General features: G+C 58.9%; 1 protein-coding gene across 3 annotated transcripts; it reads right to left on the reverse strand.

Moving 5' to 3' along the window:
* Positions 1-574: 574 nt before the first annotated feature.
* Positions 575-12,934, reverse strand: LOC102413816 (C-type lectin domain family 18 member A). 3 transcript variants are annotated; one of them, XM_025268390.2, is made up of 12 exons: positions 12,761-12,934; positions 12,364-12,599; positions 11,708-11,799; positions 9,423-9,662; positions 5,403-5,500; positions 4,888-5,009; positions 4,633-4,740; positions 4,174-4,266; positions 3,749-3,855; positions 2,829-3,411; positions 1,462-1,553; positions 575-986 (listed from the first exon to the last, which is right to left on the reverse strand). In XM_025268390.2, exons 2-12 carry the CDS (start codon positions 12,500-12,502, stop codon positions 591-593), a joined length of 2,070 nt encoding a protein of 689 aa, XP_025124175.1. In that variant the 5' UTR covers positions 12,503-12,599; positions 12,761-12,934; the 3' UTR covers positions 575-590. The 3 variants fall into 3 exon arrangements, with proteins under 3 accessions (XP_025124175.1, XP_025124174.1, XP_025124176.1); XM_025268391.2 differs by lacking the exon at positions 12,761-12,934 and having other exon boundaries at positions 800-986; positions 2,829-2,925; positions 3,282-3,411; positions 12,364-12,750; XM_025268389.2 differs by lacking the exon at positions 12,761-12,934 and having other exon boundaries at positions 12,364-12,750.
* Positions 12,935-14,026: the final 1,092 nt, after the last annotated feature.

Genomic DNA, 14,026 nt, shown 5'->3' on the forward strand with positions numbered 1-14,026 from the left:
GTTTAAAAAAATTATTGCCTTTTTGATAAGCTCCTTTTCTGTCATGACTTGCCAGAGCAGTTTCTGTGTTTCTGTTGGTTGCCACCAAGAACTCTGACTGATTTGCTTCTCCCAGGTCCACAAGCCAAGGCCATACTTGTCCTTCCAATCAGCACAGTGACTCGACATTTGCACAAGCAGCCATGCGCCATTCTGGACACGGATGGTAGTACCTGCTGGGACTCACCCTCTCACCACCCTAGGAACAGGGAAGCCATGGGGCCATAACGACCCAAGTTCAGGTAATCACAAAGAAAGAAGAGCCACGGAGAAGCAGTCGTAAGAATAAAGGGGGAGGTGTTAACAGAAACCCAAAGCCCACAGAGGCAGAGGTGAGAGGGCTACAAGTCAGGGGTGCGAGTGAGGCTCCTGAGTCTGCGCCTTATTCAGAACCGAGGGTCTGAAAACCTCTGGAGAGGGGGCCTGGGTCCTGTGGGTAAGCAGGGAGCGGGGCAGGTGGGAGGAGGCCAGTCTGCTGGAACCATTCTGGGTTGTCTGAATCCCCCCACTCACAATGAGCATGTGCAAGTCTGGCTCATCCATAACTTAGTTTAATCCTTTGTGGCATGCACCGTGGAGGGGTGGGGAGCCTCCATCTGTCCCAGAGGGTCCAGCCTGGGTGGACCAGAGCAGGCGCTTCTCCCTGCTGGTCTGGACTCCTGTTTCAGGGCCTGATTAAGCCCCATCTTCCTGATCAAAAGCAGGCCGGGGGTGGGGGCACCCAGGCTCCCCTCCTCCTCCACCAGCCTCTGTCGGCCTCTCTTGTACCCCGCCCGACGTCCTGCAAGGTCTGAGACCTCTTTGGTTGTTGGCCGCAGTCCCAGCCAGGCCCTGGTTCTACACAGGAGGGCAGGCGGGCCAGTGGGGCTGTGTGCCCAGGCACTGGCTGGGGAGGGGCACAGCTGAACCTCAGGTCCCTGGGTCCCAGCGGGAGATGTGCTCGCGAGCTGGAAAGGAAGAGGAAGAACAAGGGCCAGTGACTGTCCTGGGATGGGGCCCTGCTGCACCAGGTTCAGAAATGGCCTCCACGGGACCCCCAGATCCCCCAGCAGGGGCTGCGGGGCCGGGCGAGGCTTCATCTCTGCCCTCACAGTTCACGGCGCTTGAGGGAATCCGGGCACACCCAGCAGGGCCCAGTGTGACGGCGTTAGTGGCCGGAGACGAGAGACCTTGAGAAATCCCCGGCCGGGTGCAGTTCGGGTCTATGTGGACCGGGGCCGTCTCCCGCTCCGGGCTCCAGGGGCCTGCAGGCCCAGGATGGGCAGGATAGCCTCGGGCCCAGCGTTCAGACACTGCAGGGTTGTCACCGGACACCCCCGGGGACAGGGGAGCCTCGGGCCCGGTGTGCAGACCCTGCAGGGCTGTCACCCGGACACCCCCGGGGCCAGGGGCCAGGGCAGGGAGCCACGGGAAAGCCCTCACCAAACTGGCAGATGTAGCGGTTGCGGGTTTTGCAGCGCTGGTCATTCCAGTTGAAGGCGGCCGACGCCTGCAGCTCCACGCAGTTGCCAAACCTGCGGGCCGAGGCGGCGAGTGCTCAGGCGGAGGAGGGAGGCGGGAGGCGGGGAGAGGCTCCAAGCCCCCTCCTGGGGGCCACCTGCGCCCAGCCTGGGCCTCCCGGTGCCCCACCCCACATTCACAGGGGCCTCTGGGAGTCGGAGCCCCCTGCTCCCGGGTCTCCACACCTGCTCCTCCAGCCGCTCTAGCTCCTCCCTTCTCATGGGGCGCCTCCGCCTGCTGCTACGGCCCGCCCCCAGCCCCGCCCCCAGGCCCCAACGGGGATGGGACAGGCTGCGTCCTTCCTCCCACCAGGCCGAGGCCGTCTAGGGGCGGGCCCAGGCCCGGCATGGCTGCTCTCAGGGAGGTAGGGGCGCTCGGGAGTCTAGGTGGGCACACAGCGTGACCGCCTCCACCCCCGCCCGGGCCCCCCTGACGCCTCCACCCCCGCCCCAGGCACCCCCTGACCGCCTCCAGCCCTGCCCCGCGCACCCCCTGACCTCTGCCCCCATCCCAGGCACCCCTGACCTCCTCCGCCCCCGCCCCGGGCACCCCCTGACCCCCTCCACCCCCCGGGGCCCCTCTGAACCCCTCCACCCCTCCACCCCTGCCCTGGGCCCCCCTGATCCCCTCCACCCTCGCCCCCGGCCCTCCTGACCCCCTTCACCCCCGCCCCGCGCACCCCCGACCTCTGCCCCCACCCCGGGCACCCCTGACCTCCTCTACCCCCGCCCCGGGCACCCCTGATCTTCACCCCCGCCCCGGGCATCCCCTGACCCCGGTCCCGCGCACCCCTGACCCTGGTCCCGGGCACCCCTGACCTCCACCCCCACCCCGTGCACCCCCTGACCCCCTCCACCCCCGCCCCGGGCATCCCCGGGCTTTGAAGGCCAGACGGTGCAGGGTGGCTGGTGGGCAGACGAGTGTGAGGGCTGATGCTGGAGGGTGGCCAGCAGAGAGCAGCGTTAGGTATTTGATGTGGGCAGAGGGGGCGCCGGGGGGCAGGGCAGGGTAGATAGGAGGGAGACGGAGAGGCAGCTGAGGGGACGATGGGGACGGTGGGGGCACGCAGCCTTCTGGGGTCCCCGTCTTTTAAGTGAGCCCTGGGTCAGGGACGTGCCTCGTCTAGCACTGGGCCCACACCCAGCCGCGCCTGCACCTCCCGGCATGAGGGCCCCAGGGAGGCCCAGGCCCTCAGGGCGCTCGGGCAGGAGGCAGCGGGTGGGGGTCTGGTCGTGTCTGAGGGTTCAGCACGAAGGCCCCAGTGGGAAGGTGGGCAGTGGAGGGCTCACCCCTGGTTGTCTGGCTGCCCAAAGGCGAAGCTGGTGAAGGACTGGTGCTCCCCAGTGGTCCAGCGGAAGGAGTCCTTGGCACTCTTGTAGGTGAGCCCTGGGCCACAGCAGCCAAGGTTGGCCCCACACCCAAGGTCTCCAGACCCCACCCACTCCCTGGGCTGAGGGCCTGTCCGGAGCCTGCTGCCTGATGCCCAGTGGGCCCCCAGCCCTGAGACCCCGTTCCCAGCACTTCCGGCTCCTCTCTGTCAGCTCTCTCCTTGGGGAGGGGACGCATCAGCCTGACTTGTGGCTCCATTCTGGGCTCCGAGCCCTCACCATGCCCTGACTGCTGGCAGGGCTCTGGGTTACCACAGCGCAGATCCCTGGAGGGGCGTGGGCGTCCCAGCCCCACGAGCACTGCTCGTGCGCGGACACACACAGCACCCCCCCACACATCACCCAGGCACTCACCGATCCAGAAGTTCCTGGTCTCAAAGTCACTGTCGGTCACCTCGTTGGTGGTCTCCAGGCGGCCCAGGTAGAAGGCCAGTATGTCCTGCACTTTCTGGCTCTCAATCTGGGCGAGCACCCCGCCCTTGCCCTGTAACCCCCACTCTGGGTCATGCTGGCCCCAGAGCGCAGGCCAGCCCCTCCTGTCCCTCCCGCCGCCCACCGTGGCCACGGACGTCAAACCTATGTGCCGGCTAGGCTGTCCCCAGCCAGCCATCCCCACCAAAGCCTCCCGCCTTCCTCTCCCCTGCCCACCTCTCCTCTGGCAGGGTCCCAGCCTGGGAAGGGTTTGTTTCACCTGCTCAGTGTCCTAAATACATCGGGATTGCTTGCCAGCATTAGTAAGTTGAGAGGTCGAAGGAATGCATCTCTTAAAACAGGGTCCCCCATTAAGGGGGCAGCTGGGGGGAAGGCGGGGTGAGCGTTACCTGGCATTTCATCTTGGCTCCATAGTAGGTGTCCGCCTCCGAGGACACCGTGAAGCAGTCTCCGTCGATCCTCAGATCGCAGGTGTGGAAGGGAAAGCGCACCTTGGCTGGCGGGAGGGGAGCCTGAGTTCGTGTGGGACCTCAGAGAGGTCACGCTTCCTGTCCTGCAGGGTGTTAAGGCTCAGGGTGCCCCTTCCCCGGCCACCTGCTCCCAAGCTGGTAAATACGTAACAACCAGCTCTCTCTCTCAAAAAAGATAATCTGTGATTGCAGCAGTGCTGTTTCTGGGGTGTAAAGACCCCCCACCATGGCCAAGTTCACTCAGGGAGTGGGCGAGAGTGCACACCATGGGCATCTGTGGGCTGGTCCGGGTGGGACCCAGCCCTCACTGAGGGGTCCAGTGTGGGCTGTGTGGCGGGACTCACTGGCGCACTGGGCTCCCCCGAAGCCGACGTCACAGACGCAGGAACACTCCTCTTCCCGGAACCGGCCGTGCACACACTGCACGCTGCACCGCACTGCCAGGATGGAGGATGTGCACGGATGCCAACCCCAGCAAGAAACCCGCCCGGGGCTCCTCTGTGCTCTTTGGCATCTTTGGTTTGATCTTGTCAAGAGAAGCGAATCAGAGCTGGGTGGGGTTGGGGAGCTGCTCGTGGTCACAGAGCTGGGGGATGGGCGGGAAAGGAATCCAGCCAGGATCCTCAGCTGCCCTCTCTGCACCCTCCCAGAGCCTACGGGCCAGATCCGGTTTCACTTGCAATCCCCTGCAGGGCTCAGGGTCTGGCCGACAGTCAGTGCTCAGTGGATGCCTCCTGGATGAGGATATGCTGTGTGCACTTCACTCACCCGGGTGCCCCGACCCGGCTCCAGGTGCCCCTCACCTTGACAGTATCTGCCTGTGTATCCGGGGGGGCAGTGGCAGTGGCAGGTGCTAACGTTGAGATGGCCGTGGTTCCGGCAGCTCATGCGACACGGGTTCCTGGGGACCTCTGGTCAGACCGAAAGGAAACACTGAGCGGGTCTCCTCTGGGCAGGCCAGGCCAGTGCCTCCCTGGGTGCTGAGGGCTAGGGCTTCTGGGACAGCCTGCCACCCTCCTCTGCATCACCGCATCAGACCGGCTGGTGGGGGCACTTACCACAGAGCCCCCCTGCGTGGTCCCAGGCTTTAAAGCAGCCCGAGACGCTGGCCGTGCAGAGCGAACACCAGGCGCCCTTCTTGTAGGGGACGATGGTCTTCCCGTTGACCTCCCAGTTCCCTCTGCGAAAGCAAGCAGCGGAGGGCTGCAAGGACCTGGCCTTGGCCGTGGCAGGGACAGGCCCTGCTGCCTGCCCCAGCCCTGTCAGTTCCTTCCTGCCCCACCAGGGAGTCAGGGAGCTGGGTGAGACAGGGAGATTTCCCAGGAGAGAAAAGATGACCTCCAAACGAATACTGGACAGATTTCCTGAATGCAGGATGGTGCTTCCAGGAAGGGGCGACTGAGCAGAAGTCACGCTCTGCATGGCCAGAACCCTGGGTGCTGCTCTCTCCCACCAGGGGTGCAGACCCAGGGGTAAAGGCCTATGGGTGTGTGGGTGTCTCACCCTGGCTGAGAGCACCCCTGCCCTGTAGCCCAGCGGGAGACGGCAGGGCTCTGCCATGCAGGGGGCTTACCCGGGAGAGTAGGCGCAGACAAAGGCTTCCAGCTCGCCCTGGGCCCCAGAGCAGAGGTGCCGCCCACAGCCCAGCTGGCTCGAGGTGGCCCACACGAGCTGCAGGAGACACGGAGGCTCAGACACCCTGTCATGGGCCTCCCTCCACTCCCAGTCTGGGGACCTGCAGCCTGCAGGATGCTCCCCCGGGGAGGACAGGCACTTTTGCCCCAAACCAGGCAGATAAACAGTTTTGTCACCTCCCTGGGGACCCCAGGAGCAGAGCAGCTGTGCTGCGCAGGGCTGTAAGGATGGGTGGGAATAGTCTAGAAAGGCCTCCTGGGTGGGGAGGTGAGGGTCTGCAGATACCTGAAGGGCGGGGAGACTGGATGGCTGGAGGAGAGTGGCAACAGGAAGACCTGGACATCAAAGGCCTTGTGCCGGTGCAAAAATGGCCCCAACGCTTCACAACTCCCCACAGCCCATTCTTTACAAAATGTGGTTTTGCATCAAGAGGAGGAGTGTCCCACGCCTCGAAAATGGCTGGCCCCATGGCTTGTGTTGCTCAACACAACGCTGGAGAAATGATAGTCTAGCCATTTTAAACCTAGGTCTCAGGAGACCCTGCAGTTTCCACTCATTCTCTCTCATGCTCAGCCACCATGTGAACAAGCCTGCTGGAGGCTGAAGAACCTTAGAGGGCAGAGATGATCCACTGAGGCCACTGTGGACAGCCAGCTCCTAGCCCACCCAGCAGCTGGTTGCGGTTGCAAGAGTGAGTACTGCCAAGACCAGAGGAAACTCCCAACCGAGCCCAACCCAAACTGCCAAGCTGCAAAATCACAGGATGCTAAATTTTGGGATAGTGTGTCAGGCATCAATAGCTACCTGATACAGGTTTTTAATAGTATTCAAAACTTAGGTTTAAAGTATTAGAATCAGTGGCCACTTGGAAATAACACAAATGGTCAATACCCAAGAATAGCCCAGCAAACTCCAGTAGCCACTAAAAATGACCAGCATGAGGCTGGGAGATATGCCCGTGTAATCATATATATATATCTCCAACAAGTAGGGAATGTGCGTTCTTTTTAGGAGTGCATGGAATTTTGCAGACATTGATCCCTCACTAAACAGCAAAGTGAAAGTGAAAGTTGCTCAGTCCTGTCTGACTCTTTGTGATCCCATGGACTATATATATAGTCCATAGAATTCTCCAGGCCACAATACTGGAGTGGATAGCCTTTCCCTTCTCCAGGGGATCTTCCCAACCCAGGAACTGAACCTAGATCTCCCGCATTGCAGGCGGATTCTTTAGCAGCTAAGCCACGAGGGAAGCCCAAGAAGACTGGAGTGGGTAGTCTATTCCTTCTCTAGCAGATCTCCCCAACCCAGGAATCAAACCGGGGTCTCCTGCATTGCAGGCAGATTCTTTACCAGCTGAGCTCTCAGGGAAGCCTAATAGCTGCAAAGCAAGATTCAATAACTACCAGATAACCAATGTCTTACAGATCACATTCTATGAATTCAACGTAATAAAATCTAAAGGAAGTAATTTAGAAGTAAGTAAAGGAGAAAACCTGGCTTCCTTGGTGGCTCAGCAGTAAAGAATCTTCCTGCCAATGTAGAAGACTTGGATTTGATCCCTGGGTCGGGACGATCCCCTGGAGAAGGAAAATGGCAACCCACTCCAGTATTCTTGCCTTGGAAATCTCGTGGACAGAAGAGCCTGGCAGGCCACAGTCCATGGGGTCGCAAAAGAGTCAGACAGGACTTAGCGACTAAACAACAAAGGAGAAAACCTAGTTAGGAAATTGAAGCATACACTTCAAAATCAAAGATGACATTATAATGGAGGGACTTCCCTGGTGGTCCAGCGGCTTGTCAATCAGAATAGATGCTGGGCTGGAGCAGGATCCTAGAGACCCACTACCGTGACAAATACACCTGCTCTGATTCTAGGTATAAGAGAAATCCTAGGTGTTCCAGGGAAGAGGCTAGGACAGGTACCTTCTGGGAACGTGGGGTAACAACTGTTTACTAATACGTAAGTATTTTAGTGTTTGATTAACTATTATAACAGACAGTACATAGATGAATTACAGTCCTGCAAGTAGGAAGGCAGGGAAGCATTAACATTTAAAAATATATATTAATGTTGGTTTTGTGATTATTTTTTAGAAAGCTGTTTTTAGTTGTGGCATGTGGGATCTAGTTCCCTGACCAGGGATTGAACCTGGGCCCTCTACATTGGTAGAGTGTGGAATGAAAAAGTTATCTTTTAGACATATATGCTTATTTATGGATAAAATTAGAAGTCTAAAATTTGCTTAAAAATAATATGGGAGGAAAGGGAAATAGGTAAGGCTATAGATGAAACAAAATGAGCCATGACAAGAATATACAACGGAGAAAAGACAGTCTATTCAATAAGTGGTGCTGGGAAACTGGACAACATATGTGAAAAAATAACATTAGAACATGACTTTAAAAATCTTAACAAACTTAGATTGGAAAGAAATGTCTGTAAAGGGTACTTATTAAGTTCATATGAAAAAATTAGTAGAAAGAATCAAGAATAGCCAGGAAACTTTTGAACAATAATAATAATATGGGGGATTTTCCTGTCAAAAAGCTATTTATGAAGCCATAATAATTAAAGCACGTATGTACAGAGTAATAAAAAAAAAAAGCAACAAGAAGAGAGAACTCAACAGATATGGGAGCTTGGTATATGACTGAGATGGCATTAGAGTCCGTGGGGGAAAGAGTCAATACTTAATACAGAAGTAAAAAAAAAAAGATAAAATGAAATTCTACATCACCTGGTGGCTTAATGACTTCAGTATGAAAAAAGAAAAACATTTAAACTTTGGAAGAAAAGAAAGAATATCTTCCTGATGTCAGAGTTGAATAGGATTTCTAACAAATGGATGAACCATAATGAAAAACACGAGAAGTCTGATTACATTAGTATTAAAATTCTCTGAAGATTTCTTATAAAAAGTCACATAAACAAAGAGAAAATACAAGCCATATGTTAGAAACATATGGTTGCAACCAATATGACCAACAAAAGTATAAAGAACATAGAAAAGATGCTTCTAAGTTATTAAGGGAAAGATGAAATTAACCAGCAATGAAGCAGAACAGAAAAGAGGCTCAGTCTCCCAGGGCAATCAGAGAAATGGAAATTAAAAACAGAATGAGGGAGTGTTCCACAGCATCAAGTTGGCAAAAATTAAGGAGCTGACAGTACTGGGAAGTGAGAACTGGTTTGCGGACAGGAGTGGAGTAGGGGACACCACTTTGACAACAGGTAGCAAGGCTGTCCGTGCGTGCTCCCTCTGACCCAGCCACTCCCCTTTTAAGTGTATCCTAGGGCGGGAGGCCCCAGTCTCCAGGATCTAGTGCCTGATGATCTGAGGTGAAGCTGATGGAATAATAATAGACACAAAGTGTGCAATAAATGCAATGCACTTGAATCATCTGGAAACCATCTCCCTCAATTCCAGTCTGTGGAAAAACTGGCTTTTGCAAAACATGTCTTTGATGCCAAAAAGGTTGGGGACTGCTATCTTAGAGGAACTCCGGACCCGTGTGTCCAAGAGGGCCTGAGCTGGGATTTCTGTGTTGTGGTGTGACTTGGAATAGTTTTAAAAAAAAAAGTAACCCCAGATGCCCCCCAAATGTAGTTTATTCATAGTGAATCTCCCATTCTTGCTCAAATCAATGGAAGTAAATCTTACAAATGTGATCTGAAGATCTGAAGTGATAAACACAAATGGCAAAAGGAAATGTACGTTTAGGTACGTTTAGGAGAAGGAAATGGCAACCCACTGCAGTGTTCTTGCCTGGAGAATCCCAGGACGGGGGAGCCTGGTGGGCTGCCGTCTCTGGGGTCGCACAGAGTCGGACACGACTGAAGCGACTTAGCAGCAGCAGGAACGGGAGGAAAAGCGACCACCAGTTTTAGGACAAACTGTAGACTCTCGGAGCAGCCCAGCAGGGCAGGGGCCCTGGTTGAGAAGGCCGGCCTCACCTGAGTGTAGCGGGCGCAGGTGGCGTTGGGGGCGCACTCCGCCGCCGCGTGGCTGTACTGCCGCCCCTCGGAGAACCACAGGCCCACTACGTGCACGAAGGTCGCGGAGCCCGCGGGCAGCAGCTGCGCGTTCCAGCCCACGTGCCGGGCGGCCCGCGGAACAGAGGCCGGGCTCGGGGCGGGGGCACCGCAGAGGGCCGCCCGTGCCTGGGCTTGCCAGGCCAGGCTGTCGCTCCAGTCCTGGGGGGCGGGGGGTACACACAGCAGCATCAATAGGGGCCCCGGGCTAGGCCCGACTGACCCACCCCTGCTCCGCACCGCAGCACGACCAGAGGCCCTGTGCCTGCGAGGGGAGCCCTCGAGCAGGGATCACGCTTGGCGGCTTGAGCGCTGTGAGCTGGTTTCGCCCGCATCCTCGGGGCCAGGGAAAGGCAGGCAGGACCTGCAGGGGGCGCTCCAGGCTGTGGGAAAGCCACCTACCCATCTGGCCCCCCCACCCCAGAGCCCGGCTCGCCCAGCACTGAGAGCCTCCGGTGATGGCACCCTCAGGCCCTGCCCAGAACTCCACCCCATTAAGGGGCCGGGTGTTCCTGGGAGCGAGTGCTAGCCCAGGTGATGGGGTGGGCCTCTGCTGTAATCTTTCCCATCCCTAATGTGAGCTCTGCTGTGCCCAAGGCTTCCAAACTGGTTCTGTGCTAGGTGAACCTGGCCCTGGTCATTGTCAGAAAGGCTCCCTCTTGGTGTCCCTTCTGTGATGTAAAAAGTTGCAACAGCCATGCTGCTGGGTCTTATTCCCTAATTCTGGTTTTAGAGTGTGTAGGGGCTCCAGCTGGGACACCGGACCGGAGAGGGTGTAAGAGGTCTCCAGGGCCTCTGCTTTGATCTCAGCAGGCAGAGCTCTCTGGAGTGGGCCCAATCCACTCTCCCCAACCAGGCGTCCCTGCCCCCATCCACCAGCCCCCTCCTCTGAAACAGGGGCCTCAGCAACCAAGATGACATGTGTCACTCTATTGTCATGCCCTGGTCCAGCCTTGCCACCTCATTCCAGTTGTGTGACCTCCAGCCGTCTCCTAATCTCCATGAGACTCAACATACTCTTCTGTAAAATAGGATAGTAAGGTGGGAGCTCCCTGGTTGTCTAGTGGTTAGGGTTCTGGGTTTTCAGGGCCCTGGTTCAGTCCCTGCTGGGAGAACTGAGATCCCACAAGCCATGCAGCACAGCCAAAAAAAAGGGGGGGCGGTAATAAGGTACCCACAGGATAAGATGGTGTGAGGATTACATGGCTGCAGGGAGCAAAGTGCTGCACTTAGGGCCTGACCCCAGCAGACGGTGGTTGTGATTTCACCGCTGATGGGGGCTGCACGGGGCCCATCAGGGCCTCAGCCTCCCATGGGTGCCCAGAGCCAGAGCTGTGCGTGTGACAGAGGCTGAGCCGTGGGGCTCCACTTGAGCTTTTAATGAGGTGCTCTTTTCTTAGACTCAGGCACAAGGGCCGTGGGAAGTGCAGGGCTTGACCAGAAGCACCCTCACTCCAGGCCCTAGGGCTGCGTGCGTGTGGGAGTCGGGAGCCAAGACCTGGGCCCCAGGGAGGGGCTGAGCACATGCAGAGGCGGGAAAGGGGAGAGGCGACCCCCCGCCCCGCCCCCACCTCCTGGGAAACTGACCCCGAGCGCTCAAGGTCGCCGCAGCCTCGGAGGAGTTTGTGGGAAGCAGCCATGGGGAACCTGGCCGGCCCCACGCTGGTCCCCCCTCGCTCCCTGGACTGTTACGTGGGCGGGGGCAGCCGGGGGCCGTACTGGGGGGCCCCAAGGTGACACCTCCGACCCCGCAGCCTCGAGGGAGCGCTAGGAAACCCTGCACCCCCTCCCTGGCCCGGGTGAAGGGGCCCCTCCTGGTCGCCTGGATGAACTGCTGGAGAAGCAGGGTTGGGTCGCACACAAGCCCCCGCCCCCGCCCAGCGGGCTGCCTTTCCCGCCCCGACGAGCCTCCCTTCCCGCTGGGACGCCTTTGTGAACTCCGCTTTCCCGGAGGAGGGGACCCCACTCTATCCATGTCTTCTGGTCTCCGGGGCAACGAGAAGGGATGCAAGCAAAGCCCGAGGGCTGTCTTTCAGGGAGGAGGGAGCCGTGGCTCTCCCCGTGATCAGGCACGGCCGGCCCGCTGTGGGCCAGGGGCGGCCACCCCTCCAGCCCTGCCGGTGCAAGAGCTCCTGGCCGCAGTCGGGCCTCCCAGCCCGTCAGGGTCGCCCCTCCGCCCCGTGAGCCGGGAGGGTAGGGGTACGCACCATTCTCTGCATGTTGGCCGCAGGCGGGTGGACCCGGCTTCGCAGGCGATTGTGCAGGGAAACGAGGAGGAAGCTCTCCTTCTTGCTCAAGACTAGGGTGGGAGACAAGGTCAGGCCACCTGGGCAGCAGCCCTTGGGGCCACCGCGGCGCAATGAGGTGCAGCCTCGCACTTATGGAGCAAAACCCAAGACGGGGCAGACGCTGGTGGGCACATGGGGAACCGGAGCAGAGGGATGGGGAGAAGGCGAGAGGCGGAGAAAGGAGGGGGACTGAGACAGACAGGTGTGGGTGTAAAGGAGGCTGAGAGCTGGGGTGGGGTGACCGAGGGGATGTGCCCGGGACGGGGGCTGGGTGTGAGGAGGGGCCGCAGCCTGGGGTCCCGGCAGCCCCTCTGCCTGGGGCTCCTCTCCTCCAGTCTCCCCTGCGGCTCGCAGGGCACCTCCTTGTTCTCCCTCCCCCCACCCTGGGGCCCATGCCCCTTCATTCTCCTGCCCCAGCTCCATCCTCCAGCACCCCTCTCAGGCCCCCGAAATGATCCAGGGTGGCTTTTTCAACTGCACCAGCCTGCCTGGGCTCAGGCCTGGGAACTGGCTCCTGGAAGCCCCCTGGGACCCTCAGAGCATCTCCACGTTTCTCTCACTCCGTGGCCCCTTACCTTCAGGCATTGGAACCCGCTGCTCCTGCAGCTGGAGTGGCTGTACCCCTGCCCACGTTGTGCCAAGGAGAGCTAGGAGCAAGGGCAGGAGGCCAGGCCGGTGGCCTCCAGGCCTGGGCGAGGGCTCCAGCCTCAACATGGGCCTGGTGATGGCTCTGGGCTCTGCCTGGCTCAGCAGTCCAGTTTACTTCCCAGACTGGACGGAGCTATTCACGATCTCGAGGAGTAGCACGGGGCTGGCAGACAAAGGGGAGGCTGCTGAGTAATCGGTGTCTGGACAGCCCCGGTTGTCAGCGCTGGCATGGAAGGAAGCAGACAGCTCCCATCCCGGGGCGCCCTCCCTCCCCCAGCCGTGTGCCTGCCCGCCTGCCCGCCCGCCAACAGCCAGTCGACCAACCTACTGAGTGGTTTGCAGTGACCCCGTGGCCCCTGCTAATCATTGCAGGATTATTGGAGCCCTCGGGGAGCCCTCGAAGACACTGCTGATTGGCCCGCAGACATTCCAGGGCTGCAGATTAACGAATAATAGCAATGCCCAGGCTGGAATAGTGTCCTCCAGGCTCATCAGCAGCTTCTCTTCCCAGCCCCTGGCCCAGGGAGGCTGGGGCCTCGTGCCCTATGGGCGGGCAGGAACTGGGCAAGATCCCAGGGGAGTTCTTTCCTTTCTTGGGAAGCTCGTCCCAACCCCCAGTCATGAATTAAACATAAGCAGGTGGTAACCGCACACCAGTCAGGTGCCACCGGTGGGTGGGGGCACCAGGGCCATGGGTTTGTAGGGGAGTGGGCGGGGGCTACTCCATGGGTGCCTTAGGACGGTCCTTCTGAGCGATGTGGGGGGCTGGGCCCCAGCCCTGGTGCCCCCACCCACGTGACTGCCGGCTTGGAGCGGGGGAAAGCGGGGAGCACGTGATGCTCCTGGCTGGCTGCAGTCCCCAGGGAACAAGTCAGCCTCCGGGCCCACAGGCAGAAGGGCGGCTGGCTGCCCTGGTGCTCTGGGGCCCGACTACACTGGCTGGCAGGGTCCCCGCAGAATCAGCTGGAAGGTGCCCACAGCTCCTAGAAAATAAAAGTGTGTCCCCCTCGGGCAGACTGAAAGTTACTCAGCCATTCGCAGGGGACAGGCCTGCGAGCCAGGTGCTTCCTCCTCCTGGAGTTTGTGTGACCCTTGAATCCTGGGCCAGGCCAGGTGTCAATTCCTCAGAAGCTTTCCTGAGATGCCAGTGGGCCTGGCTTTTGCGGCTGGGGGTGGGGGCGGGGAACACGATGGAACGTGGTTACCTTTGGGGGCGTGGAGACAGGGTCAGGCACAAGACCCTGAAAGCCAGCCTGGGGTTGGGTGTCCCCCTAGATGTCTCAGGGCCTGGGGCATTTCTTCTCTCTCAGACAGATGACCGGACAACCTTAAGGTCACCCTGTCTGGATCCCAGCAATGCTTAATAAAATGGGGATCTTTTTCTATAGAGTTTACAAAGCAGCTTCAAATATTGAGTTCACTTGGTTGTTGCAACAGCCCCTGGCAGGGAAGACGAGGTGCTCAGTCTGTAGTTGGGGAAGCTGGGGTCAGTGTCTCAGGGCCTGGCCCCAGGTCACCCAGCAAGCACAGGGTACCCGCGGCTGATCGAGAGGCCCCGTCTTCACACTCCCAGGCCGCGGTGCCGACCTG

This window comes from Bubalus bubalis, chromosome 18 (assembly GCF_019923935.1).
Source record: "Bubalus bubalis isolate 160015118507 breed Murrah chromosome 18, NDDB_SH_1, whole genome shotgun sequence".
NCBI classification, from domain to species: Eukaryota; Metazoa; Chordata; class Mammalia; order Artiodactyla; family Bovidae; genus Bubalus; species Bubalus bubalis.